The sequence below is a fragment of the Hyperoodon ampullatus genome (genome assembly GCF_949752795.1).
Source record: "Hyperoodon ampullatus genome assembly, chromosome: 3".
Taxonomy (NCBI): Eukaryota; Metazoa; Chordata; class Mammalia; order Artiodactyla; family Ziphiidae; genus Hyperoodon; species Hyperoodon ampullatus.
Genome location: NC_136916.1, coordinates 169237569 through 169258841, shown reverse-complemented (window position 1 = coordinate 169258841; position 21273 = coordinate 169237569). Strand labels below are relative to the sequence as shown.

At 39.9% G+C, this 21273-nt stretch overlaps 1 protein-coding gene across 1 annotated transcript in view; it reads left to right on the top strand.

Moving 5' to 3' along the window:
* Nucleotides 1-2650: 2650 nt before the first annotated feature.
* The window catches only part of BTBD7 (BTB domain containing 7), a gene marked incomplete at both ends in the record, with an annotated part of 76479 nt that continues 57856 nt past the window's right edge, over nucleotides 2651-21273 (top strand). The window contains one exon of the mRNA XM_079700532.1: nucleotides 2651-2765. Within this exon, the coding sequence (XP_079556658.1) occupies nucleotides 2651-2765 (115 nt within the window). The remainder of the gene's footprint in view (nucleotides 2766-21273) is intronic.

Sequence of the window (21273 nt, the reverse complement as noted above, 5' to 3'; positions counted from 1 at the left end):
CTAAGGAAGACACTTTACATTGTCCTTTAAGGTCATAATTCCAGAGAAATAGATTAAGAAGAAACATCTCCTAGGAGAGCCTGCCAGAAATTTCCAGAATAGATTCTCATTGGCTGGCTTGTGTCACATGCCCACCCAGATCTGTCTGACTCTAGAACCCATACTCTTCACTGCTCCTGAATACTGTCTTAGCACTTTTTTAAAAAAATTATTTTTTAGTCTGTCTTCCTATTGGAGTCTAAGCTCCTCGAGGGCAAAGAATCATTTATTTTTTACCCTGAGCATCTAGCATTGTGCTTGGCACATGGTATTGGATGCTTTAAAAAAAAATGTGTGTAGGACTGAACTGAAATAGACAAATCTAAACTCTGACATATGATATGTAAACCAAGTTAATTCAGTATCTAGTAAGTACACCTAAGTGGTATGATAAGAAAACACAAGGTAGATGACTTATAGGGTGGAAAAAAATCATGGAACACTTACGCATGATTTCTGTAAAGATAAATCTTACCGAACTAGCATACTAGAGTTCTCCTAGTGTGCAGATAGACAAAAGGACAAAGTGAAACCAGCAGACGTTATTTGGCTTTTCAAAAAGTCTTTGATAGATGTACACATCAAAAGCTTTTAAAAAAATGGTGTTACCCTCGGATTTTAGAATGATATTGTTGGTATTGTTTTAATTTTGTTTGTTATATTGTGTCTAGGAAACAGAATCAAAATCAAGCAATGAAGGTTAGGAATAAATGAGAAAGTGTAATTAGTGGGGACTGATCTTATTTCATGTTTAATAAATTATCAAGAGGTGGTTTGAACAACGGAATTTTTAGTTTGCATATAAGAGCTCTTTCAGTTAATGCAGTATTTAGCTGAAGACAAAGGCAAAATAATAGTAATAATGGTAGGTGCCTTGAATTTAGATAAGATTCAATTGTGCACTTAGGGGACGTATAACAGTATAGGGGAATTGGAGGTGGGCACACAGAGCCAAACCTTTGCTCCAACTAGATGGGCCTATTTCCCTTGCATTTTTTCACTTTTCCACGCACTTGTTGTCTCCGGTCCACACGTGTGATCAGTTGAAGAGACCCTTACCAGCTAGAAGGGACCTTTTTTTTGGACAAGGGAATACTACAATCTCTGCTACAATCTCCAAACCTTCGAGGATTGGGGTTGGGGAGAGATGCGTGGGGTGAAAGCGGGGGAAATGAAATAACACAAATTGGAAAGAAATAATCTTTCCAAGGAAGTAAGGAGGTGATGAATGAGCACAGGAAAGATACATCAAATCTGAAGAAAGTCCAGAGAAAAGTAACGATCATATTCAAAGAGATAAAATACTTCCATTTAAGGATGTTAAAAAAACTTAAATCTTCCAACCAAATGCAAAACGTATAAAATAATAAAGGACCAAGAGATGGTTAAAAACACATCACAAAATTGACAATTGCTCTTATTGTTTTAAGCTTAGAGATGGTTTGAGAGCAACAAAAAGACTTGGTGGCATGACTTGGAAAACTTGTTTCTCAAAGGGTGGGGAGAGATTGAAAATGCAAATACTTTAAAGGGGGTTTTAAATAAATTCCCAGAGGACAAATACAGGATGTATTGCTAGGGCCTGTCATAGAACTGTGAGATGACCAGGGTCAGAATGTCTGGGTTCTAGTCTTGTCTTGCCTACTTACTAATGCTGCATGTGCGCCCCGGGGCAAACGACTTAGTATTTTTGAGCCTTATTTCCTTAGCTGTAAAAGGGCGATAATAATACCTGTCCTGACTACCTCAAAGGGCGGTTTTGGTGTTCAAAGGAAGCCATGCATTTACCAGTGTTTTGCGAACTGTAAGGTGCTCCATAAACATAAGTGTTTTTGTTAGTGCATCGCTGAACTTACTGCAAACTCCCAGACAAGGGGCATCTAGGGAGAGCGATTTGGCTCTCCCACGCGGCGACTGTGTTTTCATCAATCCTTATCCCACGTTTATGGGGGTATCTTGCTGAGGAAAACTTTTCGGTGCCTGATGAAAAAAAAAACAAATCCACTATACAACTAGCAAGGTGGTGTCTGTAAAAGTACCATACAGACAGCGCTTAAGATAAACTGCCAAGAAAACGCCAAGACTGTCAAAAAGGACTTCTCCGTGGAAGCGCAGTCTTCGCTTTACGGAAGATGCGTCGTGAGCGATAGATCATGATGCTGGCCGCCGAATGGAAACATGAATTGGTAGAACTGGTCGTGCGGTAACGTAGTTATTATATTCCGCTCTGACAGATTTAACGATTTGCCACAATTCCCCGGAATAAGCAAGATGCTGCAACCAGCTTCAGACTCCGACCGGAGAGCGGGAATAATGCGCGCGCACTCGGCTCCAACCGTTCCCGGGTTCCGTGAACGCGCCTCCCCGGCCAGCCAGGGCGCGCGCGCCGCCGCCGGCCCACGTGACCCCGGGAGCGGCGGCGGCGGGGACGGGCGGGGGCTCGGGCCGGCTCCGCAGAGCCGCGCAGGCGCCCCAGGCCTGCGCCGAGCCGAGCCCCTCCTGCTCGCTCCAGGCGTCAAAATGGCGGCGAGGGAAACCTGGAGAAGCCCCGGAGCCTGAGCCACTGACAGGAGCGGAGACGGGAGGTGGCGGCGGCGACGGCAGGAGGAGGATGGCCGGGGGCGCTGGCGCCGGTGCGGACGGCGGTGCAGGCGGCGGCGGCGGCGGGGGCGACGGCCGCGGTCCCAGCGGCGGCAGCAGCAGCAGCGGCGGGAGGAGCCTCCGGGGTGAGTGTCCCTCGATGTCTCTGAGGCTGTGAGCCGAGGCTGTTACCGGCGCGGTGCTGGGCGTCCCGACGAGGAAGGGGCTGTGCGGGGGCCGTGGGGGCGCAGGGCTGGGGCCCGGCCGCCGCGGGGGGCGCGGGGCCGGGGCCGGGGAAGGGTCACTGGTCCCTCTGGGGCTGAGGCGGCGGTGGCAGACTGACTGGTCCCGGTGCGCTCCGCGGGGCGGGCTGGTTAGTGCGCCGCCGTCCCGGGGGCAGAGGCGCGAGGTGTGGCGCTTGGGGCGGGGAGAGCGGCCCGAGGTGGCCGCGGCGGCGGCCCGGCCGGCTCCAGTCTCAGGGCTACGAGGGGCGGGACTCGTCGGTCCCAGGACGCCGGGAAACCGCTCCCCAGACTCGGGCGCGTGTTTACCCGGCTGCGGGGCTGCGACCGCCCCGGGGTGGGCGTGAGAGCTGCCGTCCGGATTCAGGGGTCGAGGAGTGCAGGCCTGTGTACGGCTGCTCCCCGGGGGAGAAGTTAGATTGTCCGGGTAAGTTACTGTTTCGGGATCAAACTGGAATTGCGCTTTGACAGGTTGGGAGAGAGACAAAAACGGAGTCTTTGGTAAAGGATCCTGTGCTTGGAGTACTTGAAAGGCTAAAAGCGTGCATTTTTCATTGTCTCATCATTTGCACAGCTGTTTATTAGCCTTACCCCGAAGATGAGAACTTTCTCACCGTTTGGGGGGAGGAAGCCCTGAGTGTTGTTTCTGCTTTGAACTACAGTAGCAACTCTTCACATACCAGCACAGATAACAAGTACTCTGGATTAGGCCTAATTCGCAGAAGCAGTCTTGGTTTTTACCAGAGAACTGTTTCCTCTGCTAAAACATCTTACTGTAATGAGGAAATAGGCATTTCTACAGAATTACATCGTTGTTTCAAGTAGCAGAATCTTTTGTCTCTGAATAGCATCCATTTCTTTTAGATTGCTGAAATCAATTACTTTCTCCCGGAAATGTGGAAGAAAGATTTGAAATTGCAAGAATCATACATGTTAATGGCAGCTGTGATTAAACTTGTCCTGGAATTTTGAAGTCAGAAAAACCTTTAGCGATCTGATGTGACTTGTTTTAGAACTGGGAAACTAGGCCCAGGGAGATGAGTGACTCTCTGTGGGTTCTGCAGCTGGCCAGGGATTGGACCAAAACTAGGATCTAGGCCTCTCTCCGCCCTATTTAGAGAGCTCTTTTCACTACACTCCTGAGCCTCGTATTCTTCATTGATTGCATTCTTCACCACCATCCTCATTCCTGGGTCTTTGTACAATGTAGTTGAAAGGAGAAATCAGAGAGAGCGCCTCACTCTGATTCTTGACAGTTACTGTCAGTTACCACAAGTAACTGATGAAGATTTTTTTCCCTGACCTGAATTTAACAAAAACCAACTGACATTTCATTTAGAGTTTTCATAGGTCTGTGACTGACTGTATTTCTGTCCAATTATAGCATTGCTTATTTATGCATGCGTTCAGTAAAACCAGTATTCTGTCCCACAAAACTTAACTACTATGTTGTTTTGTCCCTCATTACCAGCATTTAAACAGGTTCTTTGTATCAGGCTCTAACTTTAGGATTTAAAACACCTGTGTTGTATTTGCCAGGTTGTACCACCTGGTTTCCACATAGCCACTTGAGTCACAGCAGTTTTCTGTGTTGTGTGTCACAGGTTAACCTTCAGAAATAGTCATGTCAAATGCTTCTGATTTCATATTCTAGTCATTGAAACTCACACACCAGAGTTGTACCTTGTGTTTAGTTACACAGGTGATTATTGAAGACCTGCTTTGTATTTTGCAATACTAGGTGCTACAGGAGAAAGAAACAAGTGAAATATGTAGACTTTGCCCTCAGAAAAGATAAGATGTACCCCTCTGAGTCTAGAAAACAATCTGTCAATACAAAGAATGCTGTACGAGTTCTGGTTAGAGGGAGATGAGTGAGGCCTCAGGAGTCTAAATAACTTCCTGGAACACTTGGGACTTGAGCTAGCTTCTGTGAGGGTGTAGATTTACAGAGAGATTGGAGCAGTTACTTTGTGAGGGAAAAGCAAGAGTGTAATGTGGAGATTAGCTTTGGGGGAGGGGAATAGAGAGGGAAACTAGGATGAGCTGACAACTGAATTTCCTTGGGAAGACATTAGACAGTTGAAGGGATATGTTTGTAGAAGGGTTTGAGTACTGGATTGAGGAGATTCGGATTTTTATCCTCTTGTGCAAGGTATGGGGAGCCTTTGAAAGTTTGGAGGCCACACATTAATATGATAAAACTGCCAAGACGCACCTGTCAGTGATCTGTTGGTTGAGTTAGAACGAGGAGAGAGTGGAATGAACCAGGGACAGTAGTAGCTATTGCAGTTACCTGGGTATGAAGAGATGAGATCCTACACTAAGATAGAGTCACTAGGAAAGATTCATAGCAGGTATCATTTTTTTTGTTGCTGTTTTTATTGTGGTGAAATATACATAACATAAAATTTGCCATTTTAACCAGTTTTAAGTGTACAGTTCTGTGGCATTAAGTGTATTCACATTGTTGTGCAACCGTTATCACCATCCATCTCTAGAACTCCATTCATCTTCTGCAGCTGAAACTCTATACCCTGTAGACACTAACTCCCCACTTCCCTTTACTCTTAGCCCCTGACAACCACTATGCTGCTTTCTGTCTCTACGAATTTGATAACTCTATGTATTTCATGTAAGTAGAATCATACAATGTTTGTCCTCTTGTGACTGGCTTATTTCACTTAGCATGATGTTCATCCATGTTGTAGCATTTGTCAGAATTTCCTTCATTTTTAAGGCTGAATAATATTCCATTGTATGCATTTACTGCGTTTTGTTTATCCATTTATCTGTCAGTTGATACTTCATATGCTTCCACTTTTTGGCCTTTGGAATAATGTTGCCATGAACATAGGTGTGCTCATATCTGTTTGAGTCCCTGCTTTCATTTCATTTGGGTATATATCCAGAAAATTTTACATTCCCACCAGCATGCATCCGGATTCCAGTTTCTCTACATCCTCACCAACACTTGTTGTTTTTATTATTTTGACAACAGCCATCCTAATGGGCGTGAAGTGATATCTCATTGTGGTTTTCACTTGCATTTCTCTAAAGATTAGTGATGTTAGTATCTCTAAAGCTTATCAGCCTTTTGTATATCTTCTTTGGAGAAATAATCTATTTAAGTTCTTTGTCTATTTTTTAATTTAGTTGTTTTTTGTTGTTGTTGTTGAGTTGTAGGAGCTCTTTATGTATTCTGGATACCAATCCCTTATCAGATAGATGATTTGCAAATATTTTTGCCATTCCATGCATTGCCTTTTCACTCTGTCGAGTGTATTTTGATGCACAAAAGGTTTTTTTTGGTAAGTTTTTAATTTTAATGAAGTCCAGCTGATCTAGGTTTTCTTTTGTTGCTTATACTTTTGGTGTTACATCTGAGAAATTATTGCCAAATCCAGTGTCATGAAGCTTTCCCCCTTTAAAAATCTTCTAAGAGTTTTCCCCTCAAAAAACTCTTATGTTTAGGTCTTTGCATGTGGATATCCAGTTTTTCCAATGCCATTTGTTGAAAAGACTATCTTTTTTCCATTGAATGGTCTGCCCATCTTTGTTGAAAATCACTTGATCATACATTCGAGGGTTTATTTCTGAAATCTGTACTGTTCCATTGGTCTGTAAGTCTGTCTTTGTGCTGTCACCGTACTGTTTTGATTACTCTAGCTTTATAGTAGTTTTGAAATCAGAAGTGTGAGGCCTCCAACATTGTTCTTTTTCAAAATTGTTTTGGCTCTTTGGGGTCCCTTGAGATTCCATATGAATTTTAGGATAGATTTTTCTATTTCTGCAAAAAATGTCATTGGGATTTTTTTGATAAGGATTGCATTGAATCTGTAGATTGTTTGGAGTAGTGTTGACATCTCTTCTGGTCTTCCAGTCCGTAAACACCAGATGTCTTTCCATTTATTTGTGTTTAATTTCTTCCCACAACATTTTGTAGTTTTCAGTGTAAAAGTCTTTCATCTCCTTGGTTAAGTTTACTCCTCAGTATTTTATTCTTTTTGGTACTGTTGTAAACGTGATTGATTTCTTAATTTCCTTTGCAGATTGTTCATTGTTAGTGTATAAACACAACTCATTTTTGTGTGTTGATTTTGTATCCTGCAACTTTACTGAATTCATTTATTCTAATGGGGTGTGTGTGTGTGTGTGTGTGTGTGTGTGTGTGTGTGTGTAATCTTTAGAGTTTTCTACATATAAGGTAAGGTTGTTTTCTAACAAAGATAATTTTATGTCTTCTTTTCCAGTTTGAATGACTTTTCTTTCTTTTTCTTGCCTAATTGCTCTGGCTAGGACTTCCAGTACTGTATTGAATAGAAATGGTGAAAATGCACATCCTTGTCTTGTTCCTCATCTTAGAGGGAATGCTTTCAGTCTTTGACCATAGTATGATGTTAGCTGTGGATTTTCCATACATAACCTTTATTATGTTGAGCTAGTTTCCTTATATTCCTGGTTTGTTGAGTGTTTTAGCAGGTATGTTTTAAGAAAAAAATTCAGTTATGGGTGCTGAGTTTCTACCTGGTGAAAGAAAATTCTTATGTCATTGGTGGAATGTTTTTGTCAAGTTGTTTTTTTTAAGCATCATCTTTGTACTTTTGCAGTTATGTTCTGGCTGAAAAAAATAGTGCTATAGTTATTCAGTGGGGAAGACTGACACTAATCAAATAATCATACAAATATATGCCTGAGTAACTATAGTACTATTTTGCTTCCAGCTGTATTCCCAGCATCTAGCATAGTGCCAGGCACATAGGTGCTCACTAAAGTTATTAATTGAATTTAAAAGCAGAAGACTAAGATTTAACCCAATAAGCTAAAAAATATATTGTTTATAATTTTTATAGAAAGTGTTTATTCTATTTTAAACCACCTTCCCTCTTAACCCAATCTTGGTACAGTGGAAATAAAAAACAAAATCAGACTTCTCCACTCTAAAATAAAACAGGCAAGTGACTTTTTCTAAAACAATTATCTTTTTTAAGATGAGACAACATTTTTCTTTTTAAGTTGATGCTAATGGAAGTTGGTTATCAGAATCTGAAATTTCAAAGGGAAGCATAATTTAAAGGAAACTTTTCATGTACCTACTAACTTCAGATTTATAATGAAATTCAAACATTCAGTACCTAGTTTATTTACAAAACAAGTTCAAAATTTTTTATGCAAGCTTCAGTTCTTTTAATTTTTAAATTTTTGGCAGTCTAAATTTGACATTACAAGTTGAGTCTTTCACAGCATCCTTACTATCTCAAATAATGTAGAAACTTCAAAAACATATAATGTACTAAGTTTTATAAATTGACATTAAATCCATATAATGAACATTATGTTAGAGTTGGAATAAACAGAAATCACTTTAATTCAATATACAGAACATCCTTTAAATCACAAGATTCAAAAAATCTGCTTTTTTGAGCATTATTGGAGTTTTTAGACATAGTTGTGATGTATTAGAACACTGGACTGGGAATCAAACCTCCATTCAGATTCTGATTACTATTTATAGTTTTGCAATCTTAAGCAATCCATTTTACCTGTCTGAGGCTTAATTTTTCCTCATCTGTAAGAGGGAAAACACACACACACACACACACACACACAGTGTTTTACATAGCAGCTTTGCCACCTTGTATTTTTTATTCCATTCTTTCCCTCTCTGTTACCACTTACTAGTCTGGACTATTTATTGAACAGCCTACCAGTGGAGTCTCTGCCATTTGTTCTCCCACTTTTCCTCTCCTTCTCTGGCTGTTCTCTATATTGCTACCACACTTTTTTAAAAATGCAATTGGAGGATGTTACTTCCCTACCTAAAAAACTTGTGTTGACTTCCCATTGTCTATTGGATAAAGTCCAAACTCACAACAGTTTGTAGACTGTGTCTAACGTTATATTTCCCATTACTCTAGTCATACTAAGCTGTTTCTTGTTCCTTCTACTTCTGTTTTTCATGTGTTTATCCCAGTACTTGGAGTTCTCCTGTTCTTTGCCATCCAGGAGACTCTGAGAAGATGACTCATCACCCATTTCAGTGGTAGATTTTGATTACTCTAAGCCAATCAGCTCAAGGCATTTCCCTGTAAATTATTATTTGTCCCAGTTAGATTGAAAGGAAAGAGACATTCTATTTCTGGGGGAGAGGATTTTTTCCCCTATTGTTTGTGAGCAAGAGAACATGTGGCCCCAGTCACCACTGGCAGCTGTCTTGTGACCACAGGGGATGATGAAACATGCCCTGAGGTTGGCAGAACAGAGAGGTAGAATGAATGTAGGTGCATGACAACATTATTTTAGATACGTATTGTGCTGGGCCTGGGGCTTTCCCTACCGTGGGATTTCTCCTTGTGAATAAATTCCTGTTGTTTAAGCCAATTCTTTGGGGTTATTTGCCATCAGAAGTCTGATTCTTACAGTCATCTTTATTCTTCAAGACCCGTTCAAAAGTTAGTTTTACCAGTAATCATACACTCACTCCCTTAGTACTTTGGACCTTTCTTCCAGTCCTTATTTACTGTATTATCAGTTGCTTGTGTGTCTAACTCCTCCACGTAACTCTTTGTACTTTGAGCCAAAGCCTATAGGATGTAGCACAGTGTCTGGTAAACTATAGATACTCAGTGAGTTGTTAGGATGAAATAATAACATGAGTAAGTGCTTTGTAAACAAATTTTTAATAAATATGAGGTATGTTATTGAGTTTAAAACTAAAGTGAGATGGAAAAATCAATTAGGCCAGGCATGCAAAGTGTTCTTTGCTTGCCCTTAATTGTTTTCTAAAAATATTCACTTAGATAAAAAGTTTGACAGTCTCTTCTGGCTACAATTCCTTAAATTTTATGAACACTCTTACCTACTTAAAGCAGGAATCATGGAAGGAGCAATAATGAATTGTGCTGTTAGTGTGCAGTTTCCTTCTTTCTTTAGGGGGAGACTGAATGCCAGAAGAATTTCAAGTATAGTGTCTTTTTTCCCTATATTCTGAAATTATACTTATTTAATTTGTTTTATCTGGAATTTACTTTTGAGTTGTTCTTTAGAGAAAAATTCCATGACATGCTTCATAAGAATTAATTGTGCGGGCTTCCCTGGTGGTGCAGTGGTTGGGAGTCCGCCTGCTGATGCTGGGGACGCGGGTTCGTGCCCCGGTCCGGGAGGATCCCACATGCCGCGGAGCGGCTGGGCCCGTGAGCCGTGGCCGCTGAGCCTGCGCGTCCGGAGCCTGTGCTCTGCAACGGGAGAGGCCACAACGGTGAGAGGCCCGCGTAACGCAAAAAAAAAAAAAAAAAAAAAGAATTAATTGTGCTTGTCTTCAGACTTTCCCAAAATATTTCTTGCTTGCTTGAGACTAAACATGAGAATTTTCTGGTTAGGAAAAAAGCTTTGAGGCAGAACTAGATGAGTTTGTAGTGAATGTTAGTAATAGCTTATGACAGAGAAATCTCATTATAGCCTTAATTATGAAGTCTGACAAGGGAGGAAGGATAGGGAAGGAGAGTTCAAATTCCCAACTTGGTGTACCTCACCATTTGTTGCCTTCAGCCAAATAAAACTTTGACAAAGTAATTTGTAGTTATTTTTAAAACAAGGTAAGGAGGAATACAGTACACATTAGAAATTGTAAAATCATCTGTTGGGATGAGTATGAAAAGACAAATTTGTCTATGAAGAACAGCCTTCTTGTTTTGAAGTCTAGTTGTTTGTTCCCTTGGTACCTTAGTTTCCACATCTGTAAAATGAACAGTATCACCCTCTTTAGGGTTCTTTGATTAATTAAGGTAATCTATGTGAAAACACAATATAGTGTTCTGAACATAGATGCTCAGGCATTCCTTTTTTTTTTTTTAAGCAGAGATTATTTTATTTTTTATTTTTAAAAAAATATTTATTTATTTGGCTGCACCGGGCCTTCCTTGTGGCACGTGGGATCTTTAGTTGCGGCACACTGGATCTTTAGTTGCGTCATGCGGGATCTAGTTCCCTGACCAGGGATCAAACCTGGGCCCCCTGCATTGGGAGCGCGGAGTCTTAACCCAGAGTCTTAACCGCTGGACCACCTTGGGAAGTCCCTCAGGCATTCTTTTTATTTATTTATTTTTTTTATGATACGCGGGCCTCTCACTGTTGTGGCCTCTCCTGTTGCGGAGCACAGGCTCCGGACGCTCAGACTCAGCGGCCATGGCTCACAGGCCCAGCCACTCCGCGGCATGTGGGATCTTCCCGGACCGGGGCACGAACCTGTGTCCCCCTGCATCGGCAGGTGGACTCTCAACCACTGCGCCACCAGGGAAGCCCAGGCATTCCTTTTAATATTGAGCTGCATGAGCTGCTTGTATATTTTGGAGATTAATCCTTTGTCAGTTGCTTCCTTTGCAAATATTTTCTCCCATTCTGAGGGTTGTCTTTTTGTCTTGTTTATGGTTTCCTTTGCTGTGCAGAAGCTTTTAAGTTTCATTAGGTCCCATTTGTTTATTTTTGTTTTTATTTCCATTTCTCTAGGAGGTGGGTCAAAAAGGATCTTGCTGTGATTTGTGTCATAGAGTGTTCTGCCTATGTTTTCCTCTAAGAGTTTGATAGTGTCTGGCCTTGCATTAGGTCTTTAATCCATTTTGAGTTTATTTTTGTGTATGGTGTTAAGAAGTATTCTAATTTCATTCTTTTACATGTAGCTGTCCAGTTTTCCCAGCACGGGCTTATTAATTCTTGATTGAGAAAAAGTCTGTCGGTTTGTGTGTGTATGTGTGTGTGTTTAAGTAACAAAAACTCTAGAATAAAGTTCAGACTGCCTTTCATGGATCATATGGCTTTTTGTTATCTAGGCTCTGCTGCTTCTCTGGGCTCATACCTTATGCCAAATACCTTCGCGTTACACTCTGCATGTAGAATTGCTTTAATTTCCTTAGTGAGCCAGGTTTTGTTCTTTCCTTGGGCCTTCACATAGTCAGTTTCCTCTCTGCCTTTTTTTTTTTTTTTTTTTTTGCGGTACACGGGCCTCCCACTGTCGTGGCCTCTCCCGCTGCGGAGCACAGGCTCCGGACGCGCAGGCCCAGCAGCCATGGCTCACGGGTCTAGCCGCTGCGCGGCATGTGGGATCCTCCCGGACCGGGGCACGAACCCGCGTCCCCTGCATCGGCAGGCAGACTCTCAACCACTGCGCCACCAGGGAAGCCTCCTCTCTGCCTTTTAGAGCATTATTTTGGCATCCCAACCCCTCCCCACCATTACCTTCACCAAGAAAAAAGTTCACACTTATTGTCAGTCTTAGTTCTTATCTCAGATGTCACTTTCTCAACAGCCCCATAAGGTAAATACTTTTAAATATTATCATCAGATACAGAAAAGATAAACAATTTGACCAAGATTACAAAGCTTATAAATGGCAGATCTAGATCCAAACCTAGACAGTTTGGCTCTAGAGTTCGTCTTCACTAATCTGTGCTTCCTCTACATTGTAACTGCCTATTTATCAGCTTGTCCCTAAGTAATTTAAAAGCAAAAATGATGTCTACCTAGTTCATTGTTATATCCTCATGTGCCTATTATCAGCACATAGTAGGTGCTCAGAAAATGTTTAAATGAGTGACTGTCTCTTACTTGAGGGCAGAATTTGTGATTAAACTCCTCTTAGTACCTTTCACTTAATACATGTCAGTAAATAGTCTTTTCCTGCTTATGATACAAAGTGAAATTTATATGATCAAGTTCACTGTGGCTTTGAAATATATTTCACTTTGTAACCAAAGATAGTTACAGCCCCATTTTTATAATCACTGTTAACTCATTTTATCCTTTTATAGCAGTGTTACTTGGCATCTTAAACTGGTGCTTTTGTAGGCTTCCTTTTCACATGGTATCCCTATGAACTGTTAAAATACAGATTATTTGTAACTCATTTCTAAATGGTACATAGGAGATTTTACAAAATAAAATTACATTAGTATATGCACCCTGATCATTTATATCTATTAACCTTTTAATGGACGTGATTGCCATACATATATGGAACTTAGAAAAAAATAGAAGTACCCACATTTTAAACCTTGATGGTATCCCGAAAGATAAATGGTTTATCTACATAGAATAGTCACAGGGTAAATAATGATTTAAGGCATGCACATTGTCGTGCACATTGATGGGAGAAATTGGAATGTTGTATTTCAAGACACTTTTCAAATAAGTAATGCCTGAAGCTCCTTCCAGGTTCATGCTCTAATCAGGGTCAGTAGGTTGAGAGAACCAGAAAAGTCTTCCTCCTCCATGAATGTTCTCACTTTACCAAAGACTTTGCTTCTTTGGTTAATCATTCTCTTTTCCGTATCCCCTATGCTCTGGAACAGGGTTTCTCAACTTGGACACTGCTGACATGTTGGGCCAGATAATTCTTTGTTGTGGGGCGCTGTCCTGTACTTGCCAAATGTTTAGCAGCATCCCCAGCCTCTACTCACTAGGTTCCGGTAGTACCCTTCTTCACTCCTAGTTCTGGCAACCAAAAATGTCTCCCGGGGAGCAGTCACCCAGCTGAAAACCGATGCTTTACTGCCTCATCCCTACTCATTTGTTACAATATCTCCCTCTCTTTCATACACACACCTTTCCAGACTTTCACATCCTCTCTATTACTGCCTCGCTTCTTGGCACCTTTTGCAGTCTTTTTTGAAAAGAGTTATAAAACATCTGCTCACTCCAATTTTACTTCGGTTCAGTTTCCTCTCTTCAGTTCTATGAAACCACATTTTTCTGGTTTTCCTTTACATCTGTGGCTGCTCCATTTTGGTCTTCTTTATCCGCTCTACTCACTGGACAATGGCATAATTTTTGCTTCTTTCTTACTTTTTCTTATCTCGTCAACTCCTGCCTTTCTTGCCTCATTTCTTTGTATGTTGTCCCTCATATACCTATTAATTCTTAAGCTGTTCTCTCTGTTGAAACGCCCTTACCTATGTTTCTCCCTATTTAAATTCTAACATCCTTCAAGAACCAAAGCAGGTGTCATCTTTCCATGAAAGCCTTTTCTAATCACTAAAGCCTTTTCTAGTCCTCTCACTTCCATGCCATGTTCCTGTTCTTTCTCTCTGTCTTCCACTTGCAGCTTTCTGTTCTTTATGTATTGGAATGTGTCCTGCACTAGACAGTAAGCTCATCTTTGTGTCCCTGACATTACCAGGCTAAGTGCCCTGCACATAGTTGGTGTTTAGATAGTTGTTGCAGCAATGATGAGGAGGCAGCAGTAGAGTGGAAAGGATTTAGTAAAAACAGTAATGACCTGAAAGGTTGTTAAAAGTAGGAGAAAAAGAAGAAAACTGAAGGAAATTTAAAACTGCTCATGGAATTCTTTACATTCTCTCCTTTCATGGTTTCTTTGATATGGGCCCTTTCTGGTTTCATTCTCCATTTCTAAGCACCTTATTTATTAAGGACCCGTTATGAGCCAGGCACTCTTCAAGATACTTGGAATACAGTTACTGGAAAAGGAAACAGTCCCAATACTGTAGGAACTTAGTCTCTTTGAGGATGTAGAAATCTTAACAATTAATTGCCCCTACGGAGTGGTAAGTACTGAAATTGAAGTGTATCCAAAACTTGCAGGTAGCACAGAGGAAAGGGGTGACTTCTCAATTTGAAATAAACCTCATTCAGATGCCACTTCTTACATGCAACCTATTCTGGCCACTATCCAGCCTGATTAGTGTTTTCCATGCTTTCCTTTACTCTGTTCTCTTTCAGCTACCAAATTATAAGCATTTCCTGTGCCTCAGTACTTAGCCTTCCGTTCATTCTTTTATATCCTTTTCTTTAGGAAATGGATTTAGTTTTGAGGCTTCAGCCGACAAGTTTCAAAGCCATACCAGCTACAACAAAACCTTTTTTTTGTTGTGAAATAATACACATGCAGAGAAGCATAGTAAACAAATTTAAGTTTAACTTATTTTTTTAACAAATTATTTTAAAGCTGACACCACCGTGGTCACGAAACAGTGGAAGTATGCTCCAAGTATACTTGGAGTATGCTCCAAGCCCCACTCATGCCTCTTCTCAATCACAGCCACCTTAAAGGTCACCGCTATTCTGCTTTTTATGGTAATTGCTTCTAAGATTTTTTTTTTAAAAAGAAGAAGCCCTGTCCTTGAATACCAACTAGACATTTATTCCAAAACAATATAGTTTCATTTTGGGAGACTGGGAGACAGAGGCGGAGGGAGACATTTCACAGTATTCTATCTTGTTCTTGCACTGAAACCCCGAAGAACATCCCCAGGTTCACTAGAAGGACTCACCTGACAGAGCACATAGTCACACTCAAGGAGATCATCTATTACGGCACAGGATACAAAACAAAATCAGCAAAGAAAAAGACACATGAGGCTAAGTACAAAGAAAAACAAGCGCAAGTTTCCAAGAGGTCTCTTCCGGTGGAGTCACACAGGTCACACTTAGTTCCTCCAGCATTGACTTGTGACAGCACAAGTGAAATATTGTCTACTAGGGAAGCTCATTAGAGACTCAGCACCTAGGGTTTTTACTGATGGCTGGTCACACAGGCATCTACTACTTAACATGTATCAAAATTCCAGGCTCCCAGAAGGAAAGCAAATATGCAGCATAAACCATACTGTTTGCACAAACAGTTTAGGTACAGTGAGCTGTCCTTATCAGTTAAGGAATGGTAAAAACACAGGAGGTCCAAGTTCCCAAAGACCAACCGGGGCCAGCCTTTCAAGCAGGCCTTTCTAAGTATAGCAGTTTCAGGCCTGCTGTGGCTAACTTTTTTCTGCTTGATATTTTTCAATTCAAAATTTAAATAAATAAAAACTCAGCTTTCAAATTGTGTCATTTTCTCATAAAATGTATCAACACTAACCCAGTGCAAACCTTCACTTTATACCTCCACTACTATCATATGATTGAAAGTATGTTCTGTGGAACATTGGACATGGCCTATTATTGGTTTTTCTTAGATTAAAGTTCAGGAATACTGAATTAAGCAAAGTTATACAGGTTACTTAGCTGCAAGACTCTCAGCCTTTTGCAGTGATGTGTGTGACCTGGCCTCTATCTACCTGTCTTGCCTCATCTTACATTACCTCCCTTCCCTACTTCCCCTTGGCCTTCTTGCTCTTCCTAGAATTTGCTAAACTATTGACTCTGCTGTAACTCCCCAACATCACATCACTACTACCTCTGTCAATAAATAATATCAAGCTTTATTTATTTATTTATTTATTTATTATTTGGTTACACTGGGTGTTGGTTGCAGCAGGCAGGCTCCTTAGTTGTGGCATGCATGTGGGATCTAGTTCCCTGACCAGGGATCAAACCCAGGCCTGCTGCACTGGGAGCGCAGAGTCTTATCCACTGCACCACCAGGGAAGTCCCTCAAGCATTATTTATGTTTATTTGTATTTATGTATGTGTTTAAGATCTTTCTTCTGTATGCTGTATCTGTTCTTTGTGTCTTGTGGGCTTACTAATGTCAATAAATCAACTTATTCTTTCTCATAGCAGCCCATGCCTTTCATGGCATTTATCTCAGTGTATGATTTTATTTTTTGTAATTATTTGTTTAAATGTCCATTTCTCTCACTTGATTGTAAGCAACGTGAAAACCAAGACTATTTTGTTCACAACTATAACCTTCAACGCTTAGCATAGAGCACATAATTGGTACTCAGATTCTTAATGAATAATATAAATAATTCTACAAAGCTGGGCTATAGTAAACAGTGTTTCCCAAACTAACCAAGACTTTTTTTTAAGGCTCATTTCATTGTATTTTGCAAGACTGATGTTGTGTAGAATACACTTTGGAAAATACTGATATACTTTAAAGTGTAAAATACTTTACGTAGGTAGGATTTGTAGCTAGGAGTTTGTATTTATTGCATATTCTTGATTGAACCTCTGTTAGGAAGATTAATTTAGTGTTGGTGTGCTAGATGAATTAGACTGGAAGCAGAGACCAAGATTGATTTTTGTGACAATTCAAGAGAGGTAATAAACAGTGACTTAGTCTAAGTGATCTGCAGTGGGATTGGTGAACCAGTTTGATATAGAGGAGAAGGATGAGGGAAAGACGCCTGCAGTTCTGACACTGGATGCCCAGGATGTCTTCAGCAAACGACATTTAATAGATTGGAGTAATTGCTAGAAAAGCAGAAATCAAATTGTTACTTGTTGTTTATGTGAGAAGGGAGGCAGATTTTAGGGAATTGCCTTTTTTTTTTTTTTCCTGCAGTATGCGGGCCTCTCACTGTTGTGGCCTCTCCCGTTGCGGAGCACAGGCTCCGGACGCGCAGGCTCAGCGGCCATGGCTCACAGGCCCAGCCGTTCCGCGGCATGTGGGATCCTCCCGGACCGGGGCACGAACCCGTGTCCCCTGTATCGGCAGGCGGACTCTCAACCACTGCGCCACCAGGGAAGCCCTAGGGAATTGCCTTTTGTCATACTCTCCTGTGTAGGTTTTTTGGTTTTTTTGTTTTTAATTTAAACAACAAAAGTATAATTCTCATAAGTGAATGGGGAAACATTAAGGTTCTGGGGTGGGTAGGATAGAGAAAGTTTAACATGTATCTTGTTCTTTGTATATTATGATCTGTTCTACAATCTTTAAAATTCTTATGAGTCAACAGTGTAACTCTCAACTTTTCAAACTCTAGTAATAGAAGGCAAAAACACTTCTGGGGAGAGAAAGAAATACAGCTAAAAATTACAGAGATGCTAAAAATTATTTTTCCATATTTTCAATAAAGAAAATAAACTAATATTTTAATCTTGTAAAGCAGTAAAACTAAGAAGGGGGAGGGGATGTACACTGCTTGATGGTGGTGCTTGTGTACTGTCCCCAAATAGTATGATTAGTTTTCTATTCAAATTAGATACCCCATCTGAAAATGTTCTTAGGAGCACAATGACTTTTCATCAGAAATTTAATAATTAAACATACACGTTGAATAATTATTTAGGGATTTAAAATTCAACAAAACTAATGGTCTCTTCTTTATGCAAAGGAAATGTGTGGGTATGGAGAAAAATAATTAGGTTAATAATACGGAGTCCTGTAGCTAATCATCAAATTTGGAAACAACCCCCTAAAATATTGTTCTTAAATTTAAACTAATTCACCTGCTTGATGTCTAGCAGTGAAACATCTGTAACGTGGTTCACTTTAACTTTTTGTTTTTAATGACTATTCACACTAAAAGTTAGCCATTTCTATTCTTGGATAACCTACTTAAATATTGGTATTAATTTTACATTTAATACACATCCAAATGCATAATAGTTTTCAAGTTTAACATTAAATGTACGTTTAATTTTCATAAGTGAGAAAATTTCTACATTTAAAATTATTTCGAAGAATTTAGTATCTTTTAATGATTCTTTCACTGGTTTTGGTTTTCTTATCCTATTTAGAATGATCATCACTAGTTTTCCCTAGTGATTATTCCTAGGCTGTTCATGACTCCTTAAAGATTATCTTTTAAAAATCGTTTAAAAAGCTAAGAGATAACATATTTCTGACCATGCTGAATGTGCATTTATGAAGCAGGTATTTTATTTAGGAAGTATTTTATAACTAGAAATATTAAGAATACCAAGAATATATAGTATCAATATGAATCTGCACTGTAGCCAGAGTTCTAAGAACCAGGCTCACCTCATTTATCTGCATTTTCCCCCTCATTTTCTAGCTTAAAAAATTTTAATGGTTACCCTTAAAAGAATGTTGCATAAACTGATGGAATGGGATGTACTTTTAAAAATATTCTTTTAAGAATACATTTTTAATCAGGGGAAAAAAAAGTAGCAGCAGGAGACTGACAGCTGTTTTGAATTATAATAGGTTCTATTAGAAGAAGCCCACATGGGCTTTAATAAGATTCTTCTAAGCAGAACTCTAACAAGTAATCTCTATTTGCAGTAACACAACTTAATTTTATAGAAAAATGAAATTTAAAATATATCTTTGTTTAATATGAACAAAATGTTTTCTGACTTGCCTTTTATTGGTGGTGGGTAGGTAAGGAAAATACTATTCTTATACATGATCTTGAGCTACTAACTACAGGTGCGCAATGTCTTATTTATAATTTGAAATTCTAAGAGTTCTGATAACCATTTCTTTAGGGAGACTCATTTGATGGCAAACAATGATGTGACCTGAATTCATTTGGCAACAAAACCTAACCTGAACCAGCACAGCTTAGTTTAAATGTTTAATATATTTTATTGCAAAATATGGGGTAATATGACTAATCTCACTGGGTGTGTTTACATAGTATACAGTAAATGTTTCATATACCATATTACTTTCTTTTTAAAGAGAGAGAGCCTGAGAGAGAGAGAGAGAGAGAGAGAGAGAGAGAAGGAAAAGAGTCTGAATTTTACAATATATCCAGCTCCAAAAGTTTCTCCCTGGTAAGGAATTGTGGACTTGTATTCTGAATAACACTCTTAAACTGGTGTTTTAAATTGGTGATGAACATTAAATAAAATTTTTACTGGTAGGGCTTCCCTGGTGGCGCAGTGGTTGAGAGTCCACCTGCCGATGCAGGGGACACGGGTTCGTGCCCCGGTCCGGGAAGATCCCACATGCCGCGGAGCGGCTAGGCCCGTGAGCCATGGCTGTTGAGCCTGCGCGTCCGGAGCCTGTGCTCCGCAACGGGAGAGGCCACAACAGTGAGAGGCCCGCGTACTGAAAAAAAAAAAAAAAAAAAAAAAAAATTTATTGGTAGAACTAAGATTGAGAAACAGTGTAGTATGTAACACTTTATCGTTTAATTCTGTAGATAGAGTTTAATTACCAAATATGCAGGAAGAATATATGAAAAGTAGAATAAGCTAACAGATTATAGATATCAACTGTAAATTAAAACATATTACTTAAAATTAGATACTGGAGGACAGAGATAGGAGGAAGAAGATACTAGCAGATTTCAGTATTGCTCATAGTAGGGAGCCAGTGGATAGTAGCCAGAAAATAGGGAATTTGGGGTATTATATAAAAATATTAGTAAAGTTACTTGTAGGGTAGGGAGAGACTAGGTTGAAGTAGACAGGGGGAGCAACTAGTCTTTGAATATATCTTATTTTGTGGTTTTGACTTTAGACTCATCTAAACATTTTACAGAATTATGTAGCAAACGTTAATTAAAAATGCTGTGCCTGGGCTTCCCTGGTGGTGCAGTGGTTGAGAGTCCGCCTGCCGATGCAGGGGACGCGGGTTCGTACCCCGGTGCGGGAGGATCCCACATTCCGCGGAGCGGCTGGGCCCGTGAGCCATGGCCGCTGAGCCTGCGCGTCCGGAGCCTGTGCTCTGCAACGGGAGAGGCCACAACTGTGAGAGGTCCGCGTACCGCAAAAAAAAAAAAAAAAAAAAAAAGTTGTGCCTAAAAATCAAAAGTGAAATAAAAGTGTACTTCCAGTTAGTGATGTAATCACCCAGAGCAAACTATTCCAAGTGACTTACATACACAGTAATTTATAGGATATCCTGAGTTGGGTATATCCTAAGGGTAAAAAAGAATTGCAAAAAAAAAAAGATTTTCATTTATTGTAATGTTGATGATAGTGTTGACATTTTAATTCTTGGCTGTTGTGTGTGTATTGTGAGATAAAATAAATGAACAATTATGTAGGCAGTGTTGAGAACAGGGTTTTGACATGTGAGAAAGGAGAAACACGTGTAAAGTTAATGAGATTAAGTAAAAACCCTCTAAACCTGAATTTGAATTGGAAGCATCAGTATACACTCATGATGTATGTGTATGTATCTAAATACACATGTGTAGAAAATTCCCTAACTCTTGTACTAAAAAGGCAGTCAGCACCCCCTAGCACCCAGACTGTGGTTTCTAAATACCATTTCTCACTGAAAGGAATTAGGGCTCCTTTAAAGAGATGGCTGATTACAGGTCTAAGGTAAGAAAAATACAAGATTATAACCCTAGAAAGCAAAGAAGCTCTCAGAGACAAGTAGTGTTGTGTCATACGATCTCAGGGACCAATTTGAATAAGCTTCCACTGTCCAAATGTGGGGCAAGTTGAGCCTCAACTGGGATAAATACACATAATTGAAACCCATCAAATATGTTTAAATCCATGAACACATAATTTTTTTAACTTGCTGATCATCTTTAGAGAATGCTAGGATGTTAATTGTTTTGAAAATTAGTAAATAAAGGTAAAGAATCATTTATTCTTACCTTTCTGTGCAAACAACTGAATAGTTGATGAGTTCCTCTTACAGAAGTATTCCAGCTAATGAATAAAGAAGGAGTGATAGACTATCACCATGTTGCAGCCCCTAATGAATTAATGACTCTAGTTGGTGATTACTGATAATTGTTAATATTAGAGAATGAGAAGTAGACATTTGGTACCTATTGTTGGAAGTACACATCACCAC